Source organism: Macrotis lagotis, chromosome X (genome assembly GCF_037893015.1).
Source record: "Macrotis lagotis isolate mMagLag1 chromosome X, bilby.v1.9.chrom.fasta, whole genome shotgun sequence".
Taxonomy (NCBI): Eukaryota; Metazoa; Chordata; class Mammalia; order Peramelemorphia; family Peramelidae; genus Macrotis; species Macrotis lagotis.
The window spans coordinates 152451170-152477868 of record NC_133666.1 but is presented as its reverse complement, the minus strand read 5'-3'; the positions used below and the strand labels follow the sequence as shown (position 1 = coordinate 152477868).

The window sequence follows — 26699 nt, the reverse complement described above, 5'->3', positions numbered from 1 at the left end:
CTGATGAGAATGAAGGCTCACTCATTCCCCCTTGCCTTCCCCCATTCCACTCCATTGAAAAAAGATTTTTCTTGACTCTTATGAGAAATATCTTAGCTCCTTCTTCCTCTCCTTTCTCTTCTTCCCAGTACTTCCCATTATCACCCATTGACTCCATCTTTTTACTATATTATACCATTATATTCAACTCCTTCCTGTGTCCTGTCTATATATGCTCCTAACAGTTTTTATAAATGAGAAAGTTCATATGAGTTATCAATATCTTCTTCCTATGCAGGAATACAAACAGTTCAATATCATTAAGTTCCTCATAGTTAGTCCTTCTCATCCACCCCTGCTATGGTTCACCAGAGTCCTGTACTTGAAAATCAAACTTTCCATTCAGTTCTGGTTGTTTCAATAGGAAAGTTTGAAAGTCCCATTTCATCTTTTCCCCTAAAAGAGAAGATACTCAGTTTTGCTGGATAGTTGTTTCTCAGTTGTAAACCAAGATCTTTTGCCTTCTGGACTATCATATTCCAATCCCCATGAGCCCTTAATGTAGATGCTGCCAGATCCTGTGTAATCCTGACCATGGAGCCACAGTAGTTGAATTGTTTGTTTCTGGCAGCTTTTAGAATTTTCTCTTTTAACTTGAGAGTTTTGGAATTTGTCTATAATATTCCTGAAAGTTTTTCTTTTGGGAACTTTTTCAGGAGGTGACTAGTGAATTCCCTCAGTTTCTATTTTACCCTCCGCTTCTAGGATCTCAGGGCAGTTTTGCTGTATTATTTCTTGAAAAATGAAGTTTAGGCTCTCTTCCTGGTTGTGACTTTCAGGTAGCACAATAATTTTTAAATTATTTCTTCTGGATCTGTTTTCGAGGTCAGTTGTTTATCCAATGAGGTATTTCGCATTTTCTTCTAATTTTTGGCTTTTTTTTGGAAGAGTTTTATTTCTTCCTGATTTCTTGCGAAGTCATCAGCTTCTTTTAGTTCCATTCTGCATTTGAAGGATTTATTTTCTTCAGAAAACTTTTTCATCTTCTTTTCCAGGTGACTAATTCTGCTTTTTAAGGCATTCTCCTCATCTGCCTTTTTCCATTTGGCCTAAACTGCTTTTCAACGTATTATTTTCTTCAGTATTTTTTTGTATTTCACTAAGCTGCTGATTTGGTTTTCATGATTTTTTTTGCATCACTCTCATTTCTCTTCCCAATTTTTCCTCCACCTCCCTTAATTGCTTTTCAAAGTTTTTTTTGAGCTCATCCATAGTCTGAGCCCATTTTCTATTTCTCTTGGAGGTTTTGGATACAGAAGCCATACAGTTGTCATCTGAGTATGTTTTGATCTTCATGGAACTAAAGTAATTCTCTATGGTCAGATTATTCTTTTTCTGTTGTTTACTCATCTCCTCAGCCCAAGACTAATTTACACATTTTTAAGACTTTGTGTCTTTTGGGGGGCAACACCCCACTGGGACCTTAATTCCTCCAAGGTCTTGCCTGTACTTTGATATGTAGGTGACCACAGGTGCTCCCCTCTGCCCTGGAGCTGTGAGGAGGGTCCCTGTTATCTTAGTATGGAAAGCCAAACTGCAACATGCATCTGAGTGTGGGCAAACAGCAGAGTCCTGCCCCAGGGAGAGCAGAGAGATTTCTGCAGTCTCCCCTAACCCCCTTACCATTTTGTGGGCTGTGCTCTGGAGGTGCAGGCTGGTTTCTCCCGATTCTTGCTGCAGGTTCTGAGGCTGGTGCTCCTCACTCCACACTCATTCTGGTGTAGCAGAGTTCTCTCACCACCCCTTCAAGCTCTTCCCCATGATCCCTGGATTGGGCTGCACTGCGGCCTGGGATTTTTTTCAACTCTCAGTCCTGGTAAAACACACCTCTCCTGTGGAACTTCTAAGTTATCTTGGACTGGGAAAATGTATCACTCAGTCTTTCTGTGGGTTCTGCCCCTCTAAATTTTGACTGGAGCCATAATTTGACAGCTTTTGGAGTTGGGGTGGGGAGTTCATGGGAAAATGCTGCCTTCATGCCATCATCTTGGCTCCCCCCCCCCGCCCCCCGCCATAAACCCTGGTTAAATCTTGACAGAGACTTTTAAACATTTACTTCTCCAATAACAATTTCATGTTATGAAAACTAACTCAAACTTTGGAGTTCTAATTTAATTAATAAGAGCTAATAGGGAGACTCCAAAAGTGGGAAGCCAAACTTTAGGGAATTTAGATTGCAAATAACCCCATGCTGTTTCTATCTTAGACACTGTTTATAACCTAAAGCATTACTGATACATAGATTTATGTAAGACATCCAAGACATTCTGATTATCTCAGAAGACAAAATTCTCAAAACCTTCCATTTAATCCTGTTGGTTCCTCAAAATTTTTATTTGAACTCTTTTTAACTTCACAGTATTTACCAACTGACTTAATTCTTATCCAGTTCACTTATCAAATATTATCCCCCCGCCCCAAGGAGGAATAGAGACAGATTAGGATTTTTAACCTTCATAGAACAAGGTAGGACACTTTTTACAAATGACCCATGATATGCAAATGAAATCACATGGAAATCACCAAGTTAGCATCAATTATAGCAAAAGACTTGATATAACATTCATGTAATCAAGTTCAAAACACTGCTTATTAAATAAATTATTTATAGCAAAACATGTTGGTACCACAGGACATGATTCACAATTGGGTATTATTTCTACATTAGCAATAGACTTCAATAAAATTAACTTTTTCATTGATTTACACAACAATGTTTTTCCCCCTCTAAGAAAACTGATAATACAAAAATTCCCATCTTCAAACTCTACTTTTATAACCATGCTAAACAGTAAATCAGTATTGATTATGTTGTGAGAAAAGAATCAAATCCAAACAGAAGAAAGAAAACATTAGAGAGAAAAATTGACGTAATACATAAGACAACTTAAAAATTGAAGATAATAAGCTTTGGTCTTCATTTAAGCTCCACAGTTCTTTCTCTGAATATGGATCCCATTTTCTATCTTTTAAAATTGTCTTTGATTATTGTATTTCTAAAACGAACAATTCCATCATAGTTGATCATCACCCCATGTTGTTATTAGTGTGTTTAATGTTCTTCTGCTCACTTCACTCAACATGAATTTGTGCAAGTCTTTCCATGAGTTTCTGAAATCTCATCCCTCATGATTTCTTACAGAACAATTATTCCATCACACATAATATACATATATATGCGTGTGTGTGTGTGTGTGTGTGATTGATACACACTTCAATTTGCTCATCCATTCCCCCAATTGATGGGCATCCCCCTCAATTTCCAATTCTTTGCCACCACAAACAGAGCTGCTATTAATAGTTTTATGCATGTGGGATTTTCACCCCCTTTTTTCCATGATCTCTTCAGAATATAGACTCAAAGTGGTATTGCTAGATCAAAGGATATGCATAGTTTTATTGCCCTTTGGGCAATACAATCCAGAAAGGTTGGATCAGTTCACAATTCCACCAACAATGCATTAGTGTCCTAGTTTTCCCATCCCCTCCAACATTGTTCATTTTCTTTTCTAGTCATATTGGCCAGTCTGAGATATATGAGGTGGTATCACACAGAGTTGTTTTACTTTGCAGTAAAAAATAATATCTTGAACATACTATGCACCTACTAAAATATTTGTTAAGTTGTTTTGCTTTGAATCAGAGCTGGGGTATTCAGAGCTTTTAACAGGGCTTTGAAAAGGTAATTTTCCCATATCAGGCATTTTGACTTGATTGGGAGAAGTTAGAGAATGCAGATATGATAATTATAGTTCTGTTTACTATATTTCCTTGAACTCTTATTCCACAGTTGTACTCTCCTTTCCCATATGAGCTATTACTTCATTATTTCTTTGTCTCTTAGATGAAAAGTATTTAAAATTGTCCTCTTCAATAATGTCTCAAAATTTGGATATTTTGGGAAGACTCTATGAAGTAAAACCTATTTCCATAAGCTCTAAAATACTCAAAATATCTTTAAAAATTATTATCTGACCTTTTTTACACAGTTTAGCAAGCAATTTATGCTAAATGAGCAGAAGAAATTTTAATTTTCCTCTCATTTTCATTTTATTCTTATTTGAGGAATGGCAAGCTTATTAGTGAAAAAAATAAACTGGTATTTTATTTTAAAAAATAGCTAAAAATACCTAGGTCCAGGGTTGGCTAGGTGGCGCAGTGGATAAAGCACCGGCCCTGGAGTCAGAAGTACCTGGGTTCAAATCCAGTCTCTGACACTTAATAATTACCTAGTTGTGTGGCCTTGGGCAAGCCACTTAACCCTAAAAATAAATTAGTATTACATTTATACTGTGCTTAAGAAATATCTATACTGTTATTTCTAGGCTTGATAGTATAGTTTTTGTTTTCACTTACATCCTTAATCTGACATGTTTGAAAATGAATGTTTATGAAATCTGGAACCATGTTCATTCAATTTTTTTTTTTTAACATTCACTTGCATGGTGATCATGAACAAGAATTTTAACCTATTTACCCCATCTGTAAAATGAGGATAACGAAGTGTTTACCTCAAGGATTGTGGTGAAGATCAAATGAAATAGTGTCAGTAAAAAACCTTTTAAAATCTTAAGTGCTAGGTAAATGTCCTGTTTACCAGAATCTTTGGGATTGGTGATTTTTATATTCCATATTTTTACAGTATTCCTAAGCAGAGACTTTTTGTTTTTAGGAAAACTTTCTAACCAATTATGTCCATATCTCTGATCTAATAGTTGCTTTTCCTCATTCTTTAAAACTCTATTCTTTGAACTCTTTTTTGCTTTCAAGTCTCACTTAAGATACTCTTACTTCCTACTATTTCAAGAGATTATTAAATTTCTAACCCTAATAACCCTCTCTCCCAAGTTGTAAACTCCCAGTCCCAATAGTTTATTCTAATTTCCACCTGTTCTTCAGACAATAAGAACTTGTTCTAATCCTACCTCTCCACCCCCAAATGGTTCTGAATCTTTTTGTCTTTGCTGTCTTAGGACTGCTGAGGGATGATAGAAAGAGGCCAGCTATTTCCTATTCTCACTCCTGAAAATGAAAAGGATAATATTTGGACTGCCTACCTTACAAAGCTTTTGTGATATTTAAATAAGATCAGTTATTTTAAATACATTATAAACCACAAAACTTGTATAAATATCAGCTATTTCTGTCAATTCTAAATTATTCTTCTAGTTACTCAAGTTTTACATCCAAGTGCCATATTGCCCTTTCTAAAAATTTAGAAATTGCCCTTACTAAAATTCAGCTTCTTCTGTCTTTGATTTGCATATTGAATCATTGAGGCACTTGACAAATCTGTAATATTCCTACATGACTCCCTTCTTAGCATTCTCTTAGCATTACTATTATTAAATATACTAACAATACAAGTGTATAAGATACCTAGGTAGTTTAGTAGCTAGAATGTTGGACCTATGGTTAGTTAGACCTAAGTTTAAATCCAGTCTCACATGCTGTATGACTGAATAGTATCTACCTTCCTAGGATTGTTGAAAGGATCAAATGAGATATTTGTAAAGCACTTTACAAAATTCAAAAAGTACTGTATACATGTAGCTATTACCAACATTATTACTATTATTATTATTTTGAAGATTATTTTAATAGTGTTTCAACTAGTTGCCCCTTGCCTCCACCCCAGCTGTACAGTGACAGATTAATCATTATGTAGTGAGTGACTTCCTTTTTTCTTATCATTTCCTGCACAATAAAATTCAAAATCTCTGTCCTGGTTTCAAATAGAATCTGCCCCTCATTTTTCTCCTCCCCATCCTTCTGTAAAATGTGTGTGTGTGTGTGTGTGTGTGTGTGTGTGTGTGTGTGTACATTGAAATCCTGAAAAGGCTTAGCCTAAGATGCTATTTCTTCCTGGCATTTTTTTTTTTTGGCAAGGCAATAAGGTCAAATGATTTGCCTAAGGTCACACAGCTAAGTAAGTGTTAGGTGTTGTTCTGAAGCTGCATTTGAACTCAGATCCTCCTGACTCCAAGGCTAGTGCTCTATCCACTGCACCACCTAATTGCTCCGATTTTTCCTGGCATTTTCTTTTCTCTCTCCCCCCCCCCCCCCCCCCCCCCCCCCCCCCCCCGGCGCATCTTTTGCAAGGCAGTGGGGTTAAGTGGCTTGCCTAAGGTCACGCAGCTAGGTAGGTCATTAAATGTCGGAGGCTGGATTTGAACTCCGGTCCTCCTGACTTTAGGCTTGGTGCTCTATCCACTGTGCCACCTAGCTGCCCCTTTCCTGCCATTTTCTAAGAAATATCTGCCCTAGTTACATATTTTGATGAATGAATTTTACTTTGTAGTATGAAGTTCCTTCTATAGGACTGTGCTAATCATCAGGAATACAAAGAACAACAAAAGACAGCCCCAGCTCTCAAGGAGCTCATATTTAATGGAGGAAATAACATGAAAACAACTTAATGTACCAAAAGATCTATACATGATCAAATGGAAATCATCAATAAAGGGAAGGCATTACTATTAAGAGTTATCAGAAAAGATTTCTTGTAGAAGAACTCGGATCTTGAAAGAATCCAGGAAGCAAAAATGAAGAGGGAGAGTATTCTAAACAGGTGGATCAGTAAGTAAAAATGTTCAGTGTCTGGAAATGGAGAGCCTTATTCAGGAACAGTAAGGAGGCCAGAGTCACTGCATAGATTTGGGGAGTAAAGAATGAGAAGTTATGTCTAAAAAGATGTGAAAGGTAGGAAAGGGACCAGGTTATAATGAAGTTTGAATAGAGTGCCAGACAAATGATTTTATGAGTTATCCATGCAATTTCAGGTTGTATCTGCCATTTGCAGTTTGAAATAATTTCAGCATGTAATGTCAGCCCACTCCTGATGTTGCTTTGTTTTTTACATGGAGTTTCACGTTTACCAAGAAGAGAGAAGTAATATGTTAGTGCTGCTGCTTGCTATTTTACTTCATGATGAACTAGTTAAATTATCAGTTACTTCAGAAAGGAACAAACCTATTCCTACCTCCCCAAATAATTTTCTACTTTGATTTTTACTGTGATTTTCTTGGGTACTACTTTAAAGTTTTAGTTTAGAAACTAGAGTGGACAGCTAGATGGTGTAGTGAATAGAACACCGGCCCTGGAGTCAGGAGGACCTGAGTTCAAATTCAGCCTCAGATACTTAATAATTTCCTAACTTGTGTGACTTTGGGCAAGTCACTTAACCCTACTGTCTTGCAAAAAAACAAAAACAAAACAATTTAGAACTAGAGTAGATTGGTTTTTTAAGTTTGTGCTATTTGGTTTTTTTGTTTGTTTGTTTTGTTTTTGTAAGGCAAATGGGGTTAAGTGGCTTGCCCAAGGCCACACAACTAGGTAATTATTAAATGTCTGAGACTGGATCTGAACCCAGGTACTCCTGACTCCAGGGCCGGTGCTTTATCCACTACACCACCTAGCCGCCCCCAAGTTTGTGCTATTTGTATCAAATAACAGGATACATTTTTTAATAAAAGATAGTATCGAGGGCTTCATTGGTATGCAAAAACTTCATTAATTTCAAGGTATTGCATATAAATACATATATTTGTGTGTGTGTGTATGTAGCTCAATCCTACCCTTTATTTTTACAGTTAAGGAGATTGAGGCCTTAGAGGAGATAAAATGATGTGCCCAAAGTCCAAACATGGGAAGAGGCAGAGCTAGAATGTACCCCAAGCCATCTGACTACTCAGATTTTGAGGGGCTAAATAACTTTCCATGTCACCCAGCTGTGTAACAGTGCCATGCTTGATCTTCTGGTACCAAGTTCAGGGTTCTTCATTAGAAAGAGGCAATGAGACTTCATGGAAAAGAAAACTGGATCTGGAATCACAAGAATTTATACATGTCTTATCACCTGGGGATGTTAAACCTCTGAGCCATAGTTTGTTCAGTAAAATAGAGGCTTTGCCAGAAACACCTAACTCAGAGTAATTTAATGGGACAAAATGAAATAATGTAAATAAAATGAATGCTTCATAACTTCAAAGTACCATGTAAAGTTAGGTGTTAATTTGATATTTGGTATAATTTTTAAAATCCTAAGAAAATTGTTAAATAAGTTTTTCCTATTTAATTCATTTTAATGTTGCTGTGTTTTTTCCCATTTCTCCTTTTTTAGATTTTAATCACTATGTTAAAGATAATCATAATTATTCTACCAAGTTCATTATAAACTCAGATCAGTACACAGAAAACAAGGAGAATGAGATATATTGAAGCATAATAATAATCCCTTTACTCATGCCACTATTTTTCATGTAAATAAATGTCTGAAAGTTATCATGAGGAAAAAAACTCTGTTACATACTCAAATTTACAATTAATCTGCTGTATTATCCTTTGCTTAACCCAGTGTCAAGCTAATTTATTTACCTCTAAAATAGCTCTGCATTCATTAATGCTTCGCTTTTTCTTTGATCTTTTGCTTTTAACTTTGTAAACAGAGTACCTCATCACATCTATTCTTCTCAATGCCTCTTGCTTAACCTGGGTATAAAGAGCTTCATTAGAGTCCAAGCATTTTAAATAAAGCTCTCAGGCATCATATGACTTGTAGGGAGAACAGTGTGCTTGGAAAATGGACCCACTAGTTTTTTCCTTTAGTTTATTGCATTGCTTTGCTACTTTGTGTCACAATTATTCATATTTTTACTTGCTTAATGCCATAAATTTTGATGTTAAAATTATCATGATTATATTGGAATATCAAGAAAATGTAGCAGATAAAACATTTAAATGATTTTTATAATGATGAAAATATTTGTCCACTAATTTCCTTGACTTATATTCCATGTGGCTATAAAAAAATATGCTTAATTTTCTATCTTTAGAATAATACTGTACTAGTTTGCACAGGAAAGCTTTATTTCATTACTAGGCATTAAGAAATTGTGCACCTCAAAATGCCTACTGATTTTTGCCAAGTATTATGCAGGAGAAGCTTAGTCACTCAGGTGATGGTTTTCCTTAGGAAATAAAAATAGAAAGTAATAATGAATGAGCGGGGGGGGGGGGGGGGGGGGAACCTAACAACTCAGAAGTCATTTTGAAGGATTTTATGAAAATAAAATTGCCAAATAGCATTTCTCATAAAGGATCCTATTATGTAGAAAAAGATACAGTGGGGTTTGTTTTATTTGTTTTTACATTTTTTGACTAATATTTTGTTGTCAAATCACCCTATATATTATCATTGAAGAGGAGACATATCAAAATCCACTGGTTGTCAAATAAACTCAAAATAAGATATAAAAATTATTTTCTTATTGTTGAGTAGATTAAAACTTACTTTGTGTCTCTAAGCTTAAAGGAGGGGAATATAATCTAAAGAATTTTAATTGATTCTTTTCTCTTTTTATTGAGGATAGTATAAGAGGAAATAGGAAATTAATTTCAGCAGGTTTTATATTGAGTGTGGGGAGAAATTCTTGGCTGTGAAAATTGTTAATTACTTAATTATCAAAGAAATTACATATTCTTTTTCTTTCCCCAAAGGATAAAGACCTCAAATGTGTGCCATTTGTTAATTGTGTGACCATAACTTCTGAGCCCACTTTTTAAGATGGGGATTACAATAATAATAATAATAATAATAATAATAATAATAATAATAATAATAATAATAATAATAATGCCTACTACATAATGTGGTAAAAATCAACATATATTTCGTCAAGCATTTATTTCAACAACCACTTAATAAAATTTCTATTAATTTGTAAAGTGTGTATTCTGTTGTAATATAAAACTTTTAGAAACCATAAAGTGCTATATAAATGTAAACTTGCTTTCATTCATTATAATTTGATTATTTTTTTCATTCTCTTTAGGAGGAGCATACTATTTAATATCTCGAAGTCTAGGACCAGAATTTGGTGGTGCAATAGGATTAATCTTTGCTTTTGCTAATGCTGTTGCAGTGGCTATGTATGTTGTTGGATTTGCAGAAACAGTTGTAGAATTGCTTAAGGTAATTTGGTTTTCAGTTTGTTTCTTTGCTTTTGACTTCATTCTTATTCATATCAATTACATATGTTAAATAGAGTATTATATTTAGTAGCCACAGTCTAAAATTTTCAAAATTTAAAATTTGAACTTCCAATCAAAAGGCATTCACATGGCTTAATTGATGAAATCCATTGGAAGCAACAAGATCTGAAGTGGAATCTTGTCTCAAATATTTAGTAGCTGTGTCACCTTCAGCAGGTCATTCATTTAACCTCTTTTTCTGCCTCAATTTCCTTACTTATATAATGGAGATTATAACAGCACCTTACCTCACTCATTTGTGAGGATCAAAGAAGAAAACAAGGAAAGAGCTTCACAGATCTTTAATGCACTGTGTAAATGTCAGCTATGATGATGATGATAAAAAACTGTCGATCTTTTCCAGTTGCCTAGTGTAACTAATCCTATTGCTTATTATATCTTATATCTAAAGTTTTTGTAGTTTTGTAATAACAGATGTTAAGAATTTTATAATATCCTTATGGATGTCTAATTATTTTAAATAATAGGTCACTTTGCTTTCACATTTTAAAACTCATTTTTCAAAATTTAACAAATCATTTCACTTGTCAAAAAAATGATCATTGTAACTGCACAAAGGTTGAAAGTATTATTAATCTTTATCCTATTATAGATCAAACATTAGCATATTACTATATACTTATGCTTACTATTCAAAATTAGAAAATTCCTATTCATTTGCAGATCAACTACAAAGTTATAATAACCACGTTTTCAGCATTAAATTTTTTCAAGAACAAGCATTTTATTCATCATCCTCTCATGCCACTCTACCCCCCTCACCCAAAACAAAATAATCAAAATTCTTGCAACATATGCATAGTCTTGAAAAACATAGTCCCTTTTTAATCATGTCCAAAACTGTGTCTTATTCTGCACATTTATCATTTCTCTATCATGAGTTGAGTAGTATTCTTTATCATTAATCTTCTCTTATTATAATTAATCATTGAATTGGCCAGAGTTACTAAATTTTTCAAAATTATTCATTTTTATAGCTCACTTTCCATTTCTCACAGGAAAGTGAGAAGTAACAAGTGAAGGAATATCGGGAATTTTTTTTAATTCCACAAACTAGTATTTGAGATAAATTTATGCTGAGCCATTAAACTCTCAAAGAAATATTAAATCACGCTCACCATAATTTTAGTGTTGTGTATTTTATTTATTTGAAAAGTGATAATTCAAAAGATTGATAGGGTGAGCTTGGGTGTATGTGTGTACATATATGTATTTTTATATGAGTGGATAGATAAAATATATATATATATGTATACACACACACACACACACACACCACTTGAATATATACATGCACCCACTTAGATATATATACATTATTTGTACACACGTATATTTATATATATTCTTTAATATATATATGTTTTTATAAAATGACTGTTATCCACTTTCTTCACTTTCTTGGTCATTCTGCTTTAAATCAAAATGTTGTGGTTTGACTTTGGAATATGAAAAATACATAGAGATTTCTTAAAAGTAGAGATTAATTTGATTTTGCTTTTGCTTTTTGATTATATTGATACGTTTTAGCATTAAACTATAAATAACCACTGTTCTAACCAGTCTTTCATTTTTAAGTAAATGCTTTCATTACATGTGAATATCTATTTTTTATAGGAGCATTCTATACTTATGGTGGATGAAATCAATGATATCCGAATTATTGGAGCCATTACAGTGGTATTACTTTTAGGTATCTCAGTAGCTGGAATGGAATGGGAAGCAAAAGTAAGCAATTATTCTTTTTCTGATATATTTATTTATTTTCACATTATCATAATAATCTTTTTATGAAAGTAAACATAAGCCCCCTTACCCCCCAAAGACATAAACCTCAAGAGAAATGAAATGAAATGAGAAGAGAAAAGGTATACTTCAGTCTATGTTCAGAAACCAAAAGTAAGCAATTATATGTGAAAATACGTTATAAATTTGCAAAAGATTGATACAAGTTATTGATGAGAATAAATCTGCTGTTTTTGTAACTTTTCTTCTAATGTGTTCTACTGATGTGTTATAAAGGCAAATTGTTGTATATGGTTCCTTTTTTTGGCAAGAATACAAAGGATGAGAAGTATCTCAGAACTCTTGAATGATGCCACAAACATTCCTATCTTGCTAGGTTATTGCTCCCTGCTGGTGTAACCCCAGTTCCCTAACCATCATTAAGCCCTGTCACCATCCCTTCTCTAGTTCAGGATTTCCCTTAGTCAGTTCTCCCATAGAATAGATTATGAGTTTCCATATTCTTTTTTTTTTTTTTACCCTGCATAGGCTCTGTATTTAGCACAGAACCCTTGCAAGAGGCCAGGAGTTTCTTCAGAGGCAGGATTTAGATTATGTCTTAGATAATACTAGCTGTGTGATTAATCTCTTAACTCCCCCCAGACAATTTCCTAAGATTGTAAATTGCTGCACAGTTGTTGGTCTTCATTGGTAATGAGTTTTTTACTCCCTTTTTGTCTCCTAAATCAGTGAAAATCCAGATCTAGACCAGAAGTTACTTCTAGTATCATAACCAACCACTAAGCAAATCATATTTAGACTTAATTTCACAAATACAATTAAAACTCCTGTCTTAATGCAAATGTAGAGACAGTGAGATCTTTATTTCCTACTAGTGAGTCACTTGTTCTTTTCTTCTAGTTTCTACCTGGAATCTTTGTCTATCTGAGTTGAACACTTATTGAAGCTCTTAGCCTGACATAGGTTACTTGTGGGAAGACATGTGGTTTTCTTGGCCCTTTCTACAACCCAGTTCTGAATCTTGTCTACTCTCCTGTGGAAAGCATTTCTCATCTGAACCCTAAAATGTCCCTCCCATTATCATCTTTCAAGAAGCCTATAGCTATATCTTTGAAACTATAATGACTGTCAGCCATCAAGAAGTCCAGATTTGTCCCTACCTGGTCTGCAGATATTCCTCCTATAAATCTCAGTTTATCTAGAATTGACTGTAAAAAATCAACCATCTTTTTTCTCATTTGATTTTGTTTAGTCAGTCACATTTATTATCTGCCTTCTAATGTTCTTATTTTTTTGGTGAAGCATACTGCTTCACCCCTTATTCTAGCATCTAAGCCTAACTCTTTCCAGAATCTCTTTGTGTTTTCATGGCATTGTGAAAGTGTTTAAGGTTTTTCAGGGGGATTTCTAATTGATTGCTGAAAACTCATCTTTCTAATTAAGCTTTCCACCAAATTCTTGTTTCTTAGTACAGCTAATCAATCCAATCTATTTTCCTAAGATAGTCTATTCTTTAGATTTCTTCCTCCTTTCCCTCCCCTTCCCCAAACTAAATTATACTTCCTACTACATTCTCAATGGAAAAATTAAATTAAATACATATAATAATAGTTTTTACCAAGGTGAAGAAATGTGTCATTCTTTCATAAGCTATTAATACATGTCTCAATTAAAACATAAAATTACATATATTTTCCATCTGAATTGTGTCAGGTAGAAATATTCAGGTCATTGTGGCTAAATAATATTTCTTATGCATGTATATATTGTTATTTTAAATAATAGAAGAGCATAGCTATTATTCCCTTCTAGAAACTTAAGTGAAGAACTGGACTAGTTTTATTTTTATGTACTTGGAAATTCCTAATGAAATTGAAAGCTGGGTTTCTTAGTACCTGCCAAGCCATTACCAAAATAGTCATTTCCTAGTTCAGCAGTAAACATTGTTTCTTCTTTTCACACTTGGTAAAAGCAATAAATGATTCCTGTCCCCACAAATTGCCTTACATTTTATGAGCATTCCCTGAAATTAATTTGGAAATAAAGAAGAAAAAAGAATTTCTCTGTCCTTAAAAATCTTCAGATTAATGTCATTTTCTGAGGCTTATCTAGTTAATATTCCCTTTCTGTCCACTTCATCTCTTTTTGCTTCTGGCACCAATACCTTTTCTATCATGCATGTGTTTCTTTCCTATTTCATTTGTAAATTGTTTGTCATTTGTACCCATAGTCCCACCTGGCCAGAGGAATTTTTGTAAAGTAGATGGAGGGGGATGTATGACCAAGGGTCAAAAATGAATAGTGAAGGAGTCGCTATCAGAATTGTTTGGAATTTCCCTGTACTTTTTTACTTGCAGGAAGCATATATACATCCTTAATGTGGAAAACCCATGTAGGAAATTTCTTTAGTTAATGGACTTTGCTTAGGAGTAGCTAATTTTCGTATTTCTACTAGTAAGATATTAAAACATAGAGAATAGAAGCAAGTTTTCTTACTGGAAATTTACTGAATACTTTGGTGAATCCTTTGACCCGTTTATAGAGACTCTTATCTATTATATTGCATGAATGTCATTTAGGCAGAAATTAATTTTAGAAAATTTGTGGTACTTTGTAATTATCAACTATGCACAAACTGATAGATTGATTCTGTTTTTTTAATATATTTAAAATTGCAGGCGCAAATCGTTCTTTTGGTGATATTACTACTAGCTATTGCTGATTTTGTCATAGGAACATTTATTCCATTGGAAAGCAAGAAGCCTAAAGGTTTTTTTAGTTATCAAAGTAAGTATATTTAAAAAATACACCTAGAAGTGAAAAATAACAAAATTTTAGTATAAGATAATGTGTTAATGAGGTAAATTTAGTTTAAATAAAGACAAAAGTTTCTTTCTCTAACAACTTCAGTTTCGATCCAATTTTTCTAATGGCACTCTCAGATTTCCTATTCCCCTTCAAAATTCTATCCTATGCCCTTCAAAATTGCTAATTGCATCTTTCCCTGAAATAATTTGATTTCAGAAGTATAGTCCTCTTGCTATTTCTTATGTTACACAATCCATGTGCATAAAAATTAAAACCACTTTCCATCAGCCCCAGAGATCTGACATTAAAGTTAAAAATCACAAATGAAATCTCTGAGTTGAGAGTTCCAGCTCTTAATATATGAACCCTTAAAGATACAGAAGAATGTTTCATTCAAGCCATTTCTTGACTTATCTATTAGTAATGTTGACTATAGTCACATCCATGTCAGTTAAGTGCAAAATTGTGACAGTGTTCTTTTAAAAGATTTCTGACTTTTACTTTGAGACTACAGGGTTGTTAAACACAACTGCCTTTTTCACCTACTTATTGGAAAGGAGGAGTTGATTTTCAAATACCTATACTGTTTGTAATACTGCTCTGTTAGTATATAGTTTCACTTTTTTATTTTATTTGGACAGTGTTTAGTGCGACAGAAATAACTCTAGACCTTTTCCTTCTGAAATACTGCTCTCAGATTGTTTTGCCACAAAGATTTAAGATCATAATCTTTTTAAAATCAAATATAAAGTTGTGTTTAGAAAGGAGCAAGGAAAGGCAAAAGTAGAAATAATTTCAAAGAGAATTAAACCTTATAGGTCAGAGGACCCAGAGCAAGTCTGATTTTAGGTTAATACAGTACTCATTAGGTCATTGTTTTTCATATTCTTTTAAAGCCTCCTTTTTGTAAAGTATACATTTTCATTTTTTTAATCTTACCCCAAGATGAATGTTTTCTGTCTGCATATAAAACATTTGCATTATATATTTTTTGCTTATTATATAGTTGGCCCATTGATAAATACTAGGTAAAATGTATAGATGTTGGAAATGAGGCACAGTGTAAAATGGGAACACTCTCCAAACCTGTCCATCATTTTGACACTAAACTTATTTTTCCTTCCCTCCCCCTTTCTCCTTTCACCTTCTTCACACCCCCCGCCCCACCAGCCCCACATTATAGGAAATGTCCTATATGTATTTATTTCATTGGAATGACCCAGTTTTGTACACATTAAGGAACCACATTATGTACTGGCATGAACCATTTCTCCTAAAATCTATAGCCCAAGTGTATAATGAACTAAATGTGATTTTTTCCAAGATTCTTCTTCAGTACAAACTGAACAATCCTTTGTTTATTGACAGATGAAATATTTACAGAAAATTTTGGACCAGATTTTCGAGATGAGGAGACTTTCTTTTCTGTATTTGCTATCTTTTTCCCTGCTGCAACTGGTATTCTAGCAGGGGCAAATATCTCAGGTGATCTTGCGGTAAGTCACAAAATAGGATATCAATTACATGAAAAACATTTTTTCCTTTTATTATTAATAATTTTATCTGATTTCTTTCAGGATCCTCAATCAGCTATACCCAAAGGAACACTGTTAGCCATTTTAATTACTACTGTGGTTTACATAGGAATTGCAGTATCTGTAGGTAAAAACGTCTTTATTTTTAAATTTATTGCTTATTCTTGAAACTTCTTATATAGTGCAATGTAGGTTACATTCGTGACATGCATATCAATTAATCAACAAGCAACTGAAATTACAAGTTGTGTGCAAGTTCATTGGAATATGAAAACAAAAACAAAAGTCTTTGATCTAAATTTATATCCAGTTTGAGGGATTTAATATATACATTTTTAAGTATTAAATTTTGAATACAAATAGGAACAACAAAATCAGGAAAAACCTCATGTAGAGAGACAGCTAGATGGTACAGTGAATAGAGCATTGACCTTGAAATCAGGAGGACCTGAGTTCAAATCTGGTCTCAGACACTTAATAATTACTGTGTGGCCTTGGCCAAATCATTTAACCCCATTGCCTTAATTAAATAAAAGAAAAAAGAAAAACCTTATGTAGAAAGTGACACAAGCTGAACTTTGAAAAAAACTAGTTTTCAGAATTTGATTAATTTTAAATCATCCAAAATTAAAAGTATGGTTTATAATATTATTATTATGATATTATATTATATATTTTATATATAATATAATTATTATATATAATGTTATAATATTACTATGCTTGAAAATAAATATTTATAGTAAAAAATTAACTGAATTACCTATTCCTTATAGAAAGTGTTATTTGTACTTAAGGTTCATGTGTTGTTCGGGATGCCACTGGGAACATCAATGATACTATTACCATGGAACTAGCAAACTGCACTTCTGCAGCCTGCAAATTAAATTTTGATTTTTCATCATGTGAAACCACAACTTGTGACTATGGCTTGATGAACAACTTTCAGGTGAGTGTGGCCTTCATATTTCAGTAACAATTGAGCAGTTTTAGCATTGTTTAACAAAAGCAGATATTGCAGTTTCTCATGTAAGTCCCTTCACTCACCTTGTGCAATTACCATCCTAATTCAGGCTCAGAATGTCTTCTCATTATGATAACAAATCCTGCCAGCTGCATAGCAAATATTCCCCTTTTCTCCTTTGAATGATTCTCCTTTTCTTTACCTTTACCTTTCCTGCCTACCTACCTAAATTGCTGCATAATATTTCTGATTGGCTGTGTACTTTAAACCAGCTTGAAAGGTATACAAATGAAATATGCAATCCTGGGAAGTTGAAACTGCTGATAGCAATGATTTTAGCATGATCTTAACATTTCCTTGCTTTCTGTTTGGCCCACAGTTTTCAAACTTTTATTTAGGGATATTCCCTTCCCAAGAGTTCCCATCCTCTCTGTCAATGTCCAGTAGGTAACTGAAGTAGGACTGAATCCATGGAATTGTTTAAGATCACCAATGAGTGTAGAAAGAGAATAGAAGGGGACAAATGCAACATGTAAGGGGAAGGGGGGGGGGGGAACCAAAGGAGACTTTGATCAGAGAGGTCTGACAGTTAAGATAGGTCCAGAAGAAAGCAGGATACTTGTAGAAGCCAAGAAAGATATGTATTAAACATTTACTTAATGAATGAATGTCTACATCTGAGCCTACCTGAAGCCTCCTTTTTAAACCTACAGTACTCTGTATTTTCAACTTATGTACTCTGTATTTTCCCCAGAGTGCACTTGCTTTTTTTGCTTTTTTCATGCTCGCTCGCTCTCTCTCTCTCTGTCTCTCTTGATATTTCTTAAACTGGCTGCTCACTTATCATTGACTTATGGTTGATGAGATCTTGAGTCTTCCATCCTCCCCTTCTATCTGTAAATGAGATAAAACTCCAGATGCTTTCTCAAGACTGGTCAGGAGAACTGCTATCTTGAGTTCTTTCTTTCAAAGAATCTCCATATTTGGAGTCTAGGCCTCAGGATTAAAATCTCAGTTTTTCTGCTTGCTAGAATTGATGACTTTGGGAAGTCTTTACTTCTTTGGGGTTCTGATTCCTTATCTCTAAATGAGAAGGTTGAGATGGTGTTTGAAGAGGTCTCTTTTAGATCTAAATCTATGCTACCATGATGCTGGTTTCCCCAAACCAAAAAAATAATGAAGTTGAGGATATGCAAATTTCCCATTGATATTTTTAAAAATGCAGGACAGAAAGAAGTCTGGATCAAGAGTCAGAAAATTTGACTTGAGTTCTGAGTGCCACTTAATGACTTGTGCGTGTGACAGTAGGCTAATCACAGTGGCTTTCTTAGTTTGGTTTTCTTTTCCTTTTTTTTTAAAGGTTTTTTTTTTTGCAAGGCAAATGGGGTTAAGTGGTTTGCCCAAGACCACACAGCTAGGTAATTATTAAGTGTCTGAGACTGGATTTGAACCCAGGTACTCCTGATCCAGGGCTGGTGCTTTATCCACTGCACCACCTAGCTTCCCCTGTTTGATTTTCTTATGTGTAAACCAGACATAAATCTCCTGCCTGGACTTTTGTAGTCTTTTCTAATTTATTTCCCTACCTCAAGTTTCTCCCTAATTGTTTGTCCTCCATCCAGCTACCAAAATGCTTTTCCTTAAGTCACAGGTCTAATGATATTCCTCCCCTATTCTATATAATCCCATAACTGTTGCTTCTAGATCAAATAAAAACTTCTGTTTGACCTATAATTGAGTCCCTTCCCAACTTGGCCCCAGTATACCTTTATACCTTGCTATCCTTTCAGACAAACTAGCCTTCTTCCTATTCCTTACACATTACATGTCATCTCCCTTAAAATTGACCAGGTATTTTATTTGTGTGTGTGTGTGTGTGTGTGTGTGTATAGTTGTATACATTTATGCTACTTGCTTTGATAGAATAGCTCCTTAAGGATAGGAACTATCCCATTTTTACCTTTTAACCCATAAATTTTAGCAGAATACCTAGCATATGAACTTGGTTGAAGTGGAGAGATTTTAGAATTAAACATCTGCTATGAACACACCTTTTCTATATTCTACACTGATTCTGACCTATCTTACTTTGTAGTCAGCTATTCCCTTAGGTTGGTTATGGATATAAAGGAGTAATTGACTACAAACTAAGATAGATTAGAAACAGGGGGCAGCTAGGATAGAGCACCGGCCCTGGAGTCAGGAGGACCTGAGTTCAAATGTGACCTCAGACACTTAATAATTACTTATCTGTATGACCTTGGGCAAGTCACTAAACTCCTTTGCCTTGCAAAAGCCAAACAAACAAAAAAACCTTGTCCTGACTTATCTTTCCAGATTTATTATATATTGCTTCTTCTATACTCTCTAGTCTAGCTCTGTTCCTCAGTGTTCATTATTACCTCCAAAAGATAATGAGTCTTATTTATTTATTATTTGTTAGAAATTTTGGTAAAAGTTCTTTTGAAGAGGAAATTAATGACTAAAATAAGGTAATTAATTTGAATTATATTGTTCTGGGTTTGTGCCTAAGTTAAATATAAATCCCAAATAATTTAAGAGTTAAATATATTTTACAGAACTCTCTATAAAGAGCATTTAGAGCTGTAATTTTTCTTTTACCTCATACTTCCATTGTATATCTAGCAAAGAACTAGGGTTATTTTTATTTGTTATAAAATTTCAAACAATTTAACAATAATTGTTGCTTCATTTGAGCAGTATAAATATTAAAATATTACATAATCGTTTGTTTTTCTAGTCACAAGACTAGGTAAAATTTCTAGAATGAAAGAAAGTATTCATGCACAGTGATTCAAAACTATTCTGACATTGATATTGTATTTGAAAGGGACAAACGTTGGTTTCTGCCCAGTGTCTGAAAATGCCAGATTCTTGTGATGTTGCTTTTAAAATACAACAGTTTGTTGTCTTCATCAAGTCCAGTATGTATTCATGCATGAACTGAGAAGCATAGTGTTGAGACAATTGACCTAGTGGAAAGAAAGATATTAAGAATCAGAAGACTTGGGCCAGAGTCCTGCTTCTACCCACTTACCCACCCAGTTCATTGTCCATCTAGCTGTTTGACCTTGATCAGATCTTCTTAACTGTAAAATTAATATGTTGGTCTTAATTCATGGCTCTCAAACTTTTTAGTCCTAGGATGCCTTTATGCTCTTAAAAATTAAGGACACTTGGAGGTAGTTAGATGGATAGATCACCAGCCCTGGAGTCAGGAGGACCTGAGTTCAAATGTGACCTCAGACACTTAATAACTTAGCTGTGTGACCTTGGGCAAGTCATTTAACTCCATTATCTCGCAAACCCCCCCCCCCCAAAGAAAACAAAACCAACAAAAATTGGGAATATTTCTCCAAGAGTTTGTTTATAAGAATTAAATCTATCAATATTTACTATAGGAGAATATATAGTATCTTAGTATTATTATAAAAACAGTTTTGACCTTATGGACCCTGGAGGAGTTTACAAGGAACCTCTAAGACTTTAAGAACTGCTGGTCTAGGCCCTCAACCCAGAGTCTATGCAGTGTGTGTGTGTGTGTGTGTGTGTGTGTGTGTGTGTGTGTGTGTGTGCATGAACATATACAAGTGTGTAAACACATACATACAAACATACATACATATAGCACTATATAATTTCCTTTGTAATCTTATGTGTTTGATTCTGAGAAGAAACACAGGACACACACACACACACACACACACACACAAATGCCCACATTACAAATAATCTCTAAAATCCTTCCACTTCTAACATAGAATTCTTTGTTTTATTTCTTAATTTTTTCCCCCTACTTGTTTTCTTAAAAAAATATAAAACAGAGGGGTTGGGGAATCATTTGTCATTTGGGGGATGAAAAATCTGTGAAGAAAATCATGTGGCTAGAATCTTCCTTATTTCTTATACAAAAATTTTATCTATATTTATAGTGGAAATAGATATGTTTATACATAATAGGAATGTTTTATACATAATTGGCTTTTGAAATAAGGGTGGATAACCTACTGTTTGACAGAATCCAGAAAGATTCTTTCTACAACCCAAATCATTGAGCTCAGGCTTAGAAGAATGTCATATACTTGGGTTCAAAAAATAAGTTTTACAAATACAAATTGGAACAGGCCAGAAGTTTGAAAAAGATCTAAGTAGAAATGAGTCAGCAGAATAACAGGGTATCCAAGACAGTTAATGCAATCTTAGGTCCATGTGTCCAAGACTATGGATGAGGTGATACTATTCTAATATATCCAAATATTACTCTTGTTTATATTTTGAGTAATAAATGATTCATAGGACAATTCATCTAGCTTTGAAGTTTGCAATTTCTTGATTATCCCCAGGATTAGTTATCATATTAGCCATCTTTGTTTAGTAAATGCAAAATAATTTAAATTTAATTCAATTAGGTCCTTCTGACTCCAGGGCTGGTGCTCTATCCACTGTACCACCTAGCTGCCCCCAAGGGCTTCAAGGCATCCTGAAACTATAAAGTTTGAGAACCACGAATTAAGTCCATCATATTAATTTTACATCTAAGTGATACATATCTGGGAAAGTAAGTCTTCTAAGAAGGCAATAATAACTAGCATTTACATAATGCTTTAAGGTTTTACAAGCATTTTATAAATATCTCATTTTAACTTCATAACAATGCTGGAAGATTGTTATTAGTCATATTTTACAAATAAAAAAAGTGAGACAGACAGGTAAAGAGACTTGCTCAGGGACCTCCAATTAGTAAATGTCTAAGACTGGACAGTGCTTTAAACCACTGTGCCTCTTGACTGCCACTTTATAATGTCATGATACATTATGATACTAAAAACAGGGGCCATTGAGTCTTCCTCTTTTAATAAAATAATCTAGTAAGAACTGCTTCTGTTAATAGTTTTCTATCATTTACTTGTTGATAAACTTGCTTTTGTTTTTATTTTGTCTTGTTGCTTTTAGGTAATGAGTATGGTATCAGGATTTGCACCTCTGATTTCTGCAGGTATATTTTCAGCCACTTTGTCTTCTGCATTGGCCTCTCTTGTGAGTGCTCCCAAAATCTTTCAGGTAAGTAAATCCCAATCAGATTATTCAAGTTATTATTATAAGAGGTTACTTTGCACTTATTTAGAGGCGTGCTAATGCAGGGAATAAAAATAAATAATATGTTTCCTACCTGAAGATGCTGCCCACTGTTAAGACATAGGTTCTCAATTATTTTTCCATATTATTAAAAAATAGATTAATGGAAAAATTTTGTATTGGCAATGATCTTTGCATTTTTGCCCTATTCCTTGTTACCAATGGAGAGTATATGTGAAATAGTTGGTAAGATTTAAGAAGAGTCTGATTGTGTAAAAGAGAAAAGCAAATTGGTCTTTACATCTTGTTTCAATCAACTTAACTAGTCAGTTACAAAATTGATTGAGTACTACCTTGTTTAAAGCATATCAGTAACCAAGCAGTTGTTAATTGTTGAATAAGAACTGTTTTGAACTAGCACTATTTACTAATAGCATTAAGAACAATAAGTATCACATAAAAATGAAATGAATTTTGCTTAAAATTGTGCAGATTAATTTTTGAAGAAAATGTATTAATTCAATAACCTATGATTTTTAATTTCAAGATTTTTATATGTATTTGTTTTTAATATTTAGGTTACGTGTGTACATGTTTGTGTATACACATATATTTGTATATACATACATGCATATACATATATATGTATGTGTGTGTGTGTGTGTATATATATATATATATATAATTTTCTTAAAAGAAAATATACCTTTATAATGTGCTTGAAGTATTTTTGAAGAGGGGCGCTAGGTGGCGCAGTGGGTAGAGCACCAGCCGTGGAGTCAGGAGGACCTGAGTTCAAATTTGATCTCAGACACTTAATAATTACCTAGCTGTGTATCATTGGACAAACCACTTAACCCCATTGCCTTGCAAAAAAAAAAAAAAAGTATTTTTGAAGGAATTATTGACCTTATATGATAGCCTTATAACTTTTAAGAAAATATTACAACCTTGATTCTTAAAATAGATAATCAGTCTATGGCATTCAATTTTGATTTATTATTTAATTTTTTAAAAAGTATTCTATAGCATGAAATTACCTTTTTCACTAGGAACTAATTATTTTTAAAGCTGCTTTTTCGAAAAAATTTGATTTAATCAATTTGACCATAACACATTGATGTTACAGACCATTTCCACCAGCAGTTAGCCAATTCTGGTGGTAATTAGAATATGTACATTGGTAATGATAATGAACAGACTGTTCTGGTAGAAAGGACATAGTTGCTACATACAACTCTTGCAACCAAGGATGTAGTTTTCTTTCTGAAAGAACCTATTAACAGTTAATTTGATCAGTTAGCCACTAAACATATTTTAAGCATTCCTCTTTTTAACTTGTGAGAATAAAGGGTTGTTTATACCTAACCATATGGTCTGAGCAAACTTTTAAAGAGCTTTTCACCATTAAAAGTATAAGGTGATCCTTTTTTTATTTGGGGAAATGCCCTTGGCATAACCTATCCTTTATTTTAATATTTACCTTTCTTTATTAGGCATTGTGTAAGGACAATATCTACCCAGCTTTCCAGATGTTTGCTAAAGGTTACGGGAAGAACAATGAACCACTCCGTGGCTATATCCTGACATTCTTAATTGCACTTGGGTTCATCTTAATTGGTTAGTTATTTAAATAGTTATAAATATGAGATTTAGGATTTTATATTGTAACTCATAATTATTTTGTTTCTGGCCCTGGATTTAAACAAGAGTCACTATTTATTATAATTGGTTTTAACATAATGAACTCCTGTTTGTCCAGAAGAGACTTTGAGGAAGGAAATACCTAAAACCCATTTTAGTTGTAGGTTTCACCAAAACATTCTTATCTTAACTGTAGAAATGTAAAGTCCTTAATTGAGTTATAGAATTCTGAATTATTAGGAAATGCTCATTTCTACCCTATTATCTACCTTAGAATCCCTGAGAACCTCATTTATTATTTGGGAACAGAACAGGATTAATACAAAGGGATAATAGAGTCTCTCTTATACAGTAACTTTGAATTTTAATCTGTAAATAACTTAAATTCCTTATGTGTTGTTCTTTGCAGCTGAATTGAATGTTATTGCTCCCATAATCTCCAACTTCTTCCTTGCTTCATATGCACTGATTAATTTTTCAGTGTTCCATGCCTCACTTGCAAAATCTCCAGGTAGTAATTTTCCATTTTAACTTTTAAAAATATGTTAATGTAGAACTTGGTCATCAAAGTATTGTTTGGCATTTTGAGACATTTAACCTGTCAACCATATTTATGTATGTGTGTGTATCTATATAATTTTTATAAAGCTATATAACATATACTCATAGAAAAAAATCAAATTCAGAAATTTGTACTGTGACACTTGAGAATGATAAAAACCAATTCTAAGCAATTAGCAAAAGGAATATTATGGACCAAAAAGAATATCGAATGTAACAGAAGCTTTTGTAATTTTTTTTTTAAAGAACCACAGGAGAACTTGAAAAACTACCTTAGAGATCCTAAATTAATCCCCTTCAATTTACTGATGAGGAAACAACTATAGAGAACATCAGACTTGCTCAGAATTACATAGCATATTCAAGATTTGAATCCAGGATATCTGTCTCCCAATCCAGGTTCCTTTCCACTGTATCAAAATTTAATGATTGGTTAATTTAATTTTTAAAATACATGTATTTAATTTTTACTTATAAAATACTGTCTTCAACTTCTTTGTCACCTTTAAACCTAAATAGTCATATATAATATGTATGTATGGTATGTTTATATACCTATAAAGAGTCATATTATAAAACATGTGAGTTTTATAGAGTTGAATTAAAAATTGGTGATCTTGGGGTGGCTAGGTGGCACAGTGGATAGAGCACTGGCCCTGGAGTCAGGAGTACCTGAGTTCAAATGTGGCCGCAGACGCTTAATAATTATCTAACTATGTGGCCTTGAGCAAGCCACTTAACCCCATTGCCTTACAAAAAACCTTAAAAAAAATTGGTGATCTTTTTTTCAAATTAAATGTTTTAAAAATAAAAATAGCCTGCCATTTCATTAACTTGAATTTTAAAGTTATTTGGATTATCCATGTTTATATTTTGCTTTGAAATATATATATTTTATGTTGGTTAGGTATGATATGGCTGTTCCATCACATAAAGTAAAAAAAAAATCAATATTCACAGTTACATTAGCGGTGTAGAAGGTAGCCAGCCCTCTCCGATACACTTTTCGTGTTCTAATAAATGGGTTTTTTTTGGTTTTTTTTGAATTATTGAATCTTCTTTCAGTTAATACTCTTCAGGTAAGGGAAGTAAATCTACCTGTTGCTCCATACTTTCCCATGGTGGTTTATTTACTTACTAATACATTCATAGATCTTGACCTCAGAGGGATCACTGTTATAGTGCTCGGTCTTGGAGTGAAGAGAACCTAAGTTCAGATCTAACCTCAGATACATTGCTGTTTGAACAAATCGCTTAACTTCATTTACCTTAGTTTTCTCAACTGTAAAATGGTGAGAATATATAATATCTACTTCTCAGAGTTGTAGTGAGGATCCAATGAGATATTTGTTTAAAATGCTTAGCACAATTCCTGACGCATAGAAGGTACTGGGTAAATATGCTTATTCCCAGGGGCAGTTTGGTGGCACAGTGGACAGAACACCAGCCATGGAGTCAGGAGGACTTGAATTCAAATCTGGCCTCAGTCACTTAATAATTGCCTAAATGTTTGATCTTGGGCAAGTCACTTAACCCCGTTGCCTTTGATAAATAAAAATTTTTAAAAATGCCTATTCCCTCCTTCCTTCCTCATGCCCCCATCCCAACAGCAAGTAATAAAATATATGACCTTTCTTTAAATAAAAAAGGAGTAAATTATAGGTGTTAGAATGGGATATGTGTCATTCAATATTCTTTGGCTTTTTTTCTTGGGAGGGCAAAGTGAATCACTGGAAAGTAAAGTGATGTAAAAGCAGAAATAAATTTTTTAGTAAGCATTATAAAATGGAAACTCAAGTAAATGTGCAATAACATAAGCTTTAATTTTATTTTTTTTATTTTTAGGTTGGCGTCCTGCTTTCAAGTATTACAACATGTGGATTTCACTTATTGGGGCAATTCTCTGTTGCATAGTGATGTTTGTCATTAATTGGTGGGCTGCATTGTTAACATATGTCATAGTGCTTGGATTGTACATTTACGTTACCTACAAAAAACCAGGTCAGTAAGTTATGTGATGTATATTTTTAGACTAGAGTATTGTTATGAGCATTATTACTTTATGCTTAGGATTTTTGCATATTTACTCTGTTTTCAAAGGCAAGTTTAAACAATATACAAATAAGAAAATTTCATCTATGACCATCCTAGTAAGAAAACTATTTTAAATTCAATCACTGATCCTTTCTATTTATCAAATAGACATTTATGCTAATCTTCTTTCTAGAATATAGTTTAATATAATCCAGAAA

At 33.5% G+C, this 26699-nt stretch overlaps 1 protein-coding gene across 1 annotated transcript in view; it reads left to right on the top strand.

The window, feature by feature from the left end:
- SLC12A2 (solute carrier family 12 member 2) overlaps positions 1-26699 on the top strand; it is a 127573-nt gene that overhangs the window by 56733 nt on the left and 44141 nt on the right. The window contains exons 5-14 of the mRNA XM_074201273.1: positions 9873-10012; positions 11710-11820; positions 14517-14625; positions 16015-16142; positions 16224-16308; positions 16979-17130; positions 22120-22227; positions 23739-23862; positions 24296-24397; positions 26293-26448. Coding sequence (XP_074057374.1) covers positions 9873-10012; positions 11710-11820; positions 14517-14625; positions 16015-16142; positions 16224-16308; positions 16979-17130; positions 22120-22227; positions 23739-23862; positions 24296-24397; positions 26293-26448 — 1215 coding nt within the window. The remainder of the gene's footprint in view (positions 1-9872; positions 10013-11709; positions 11821-14516; positions 14626-16014; positions 16143-16223; positions 16309-16978; positions 17131-22119; positions 22228-23738; positions 23863-24295; positions 24398-26292; positions 26449-26699) is intronic.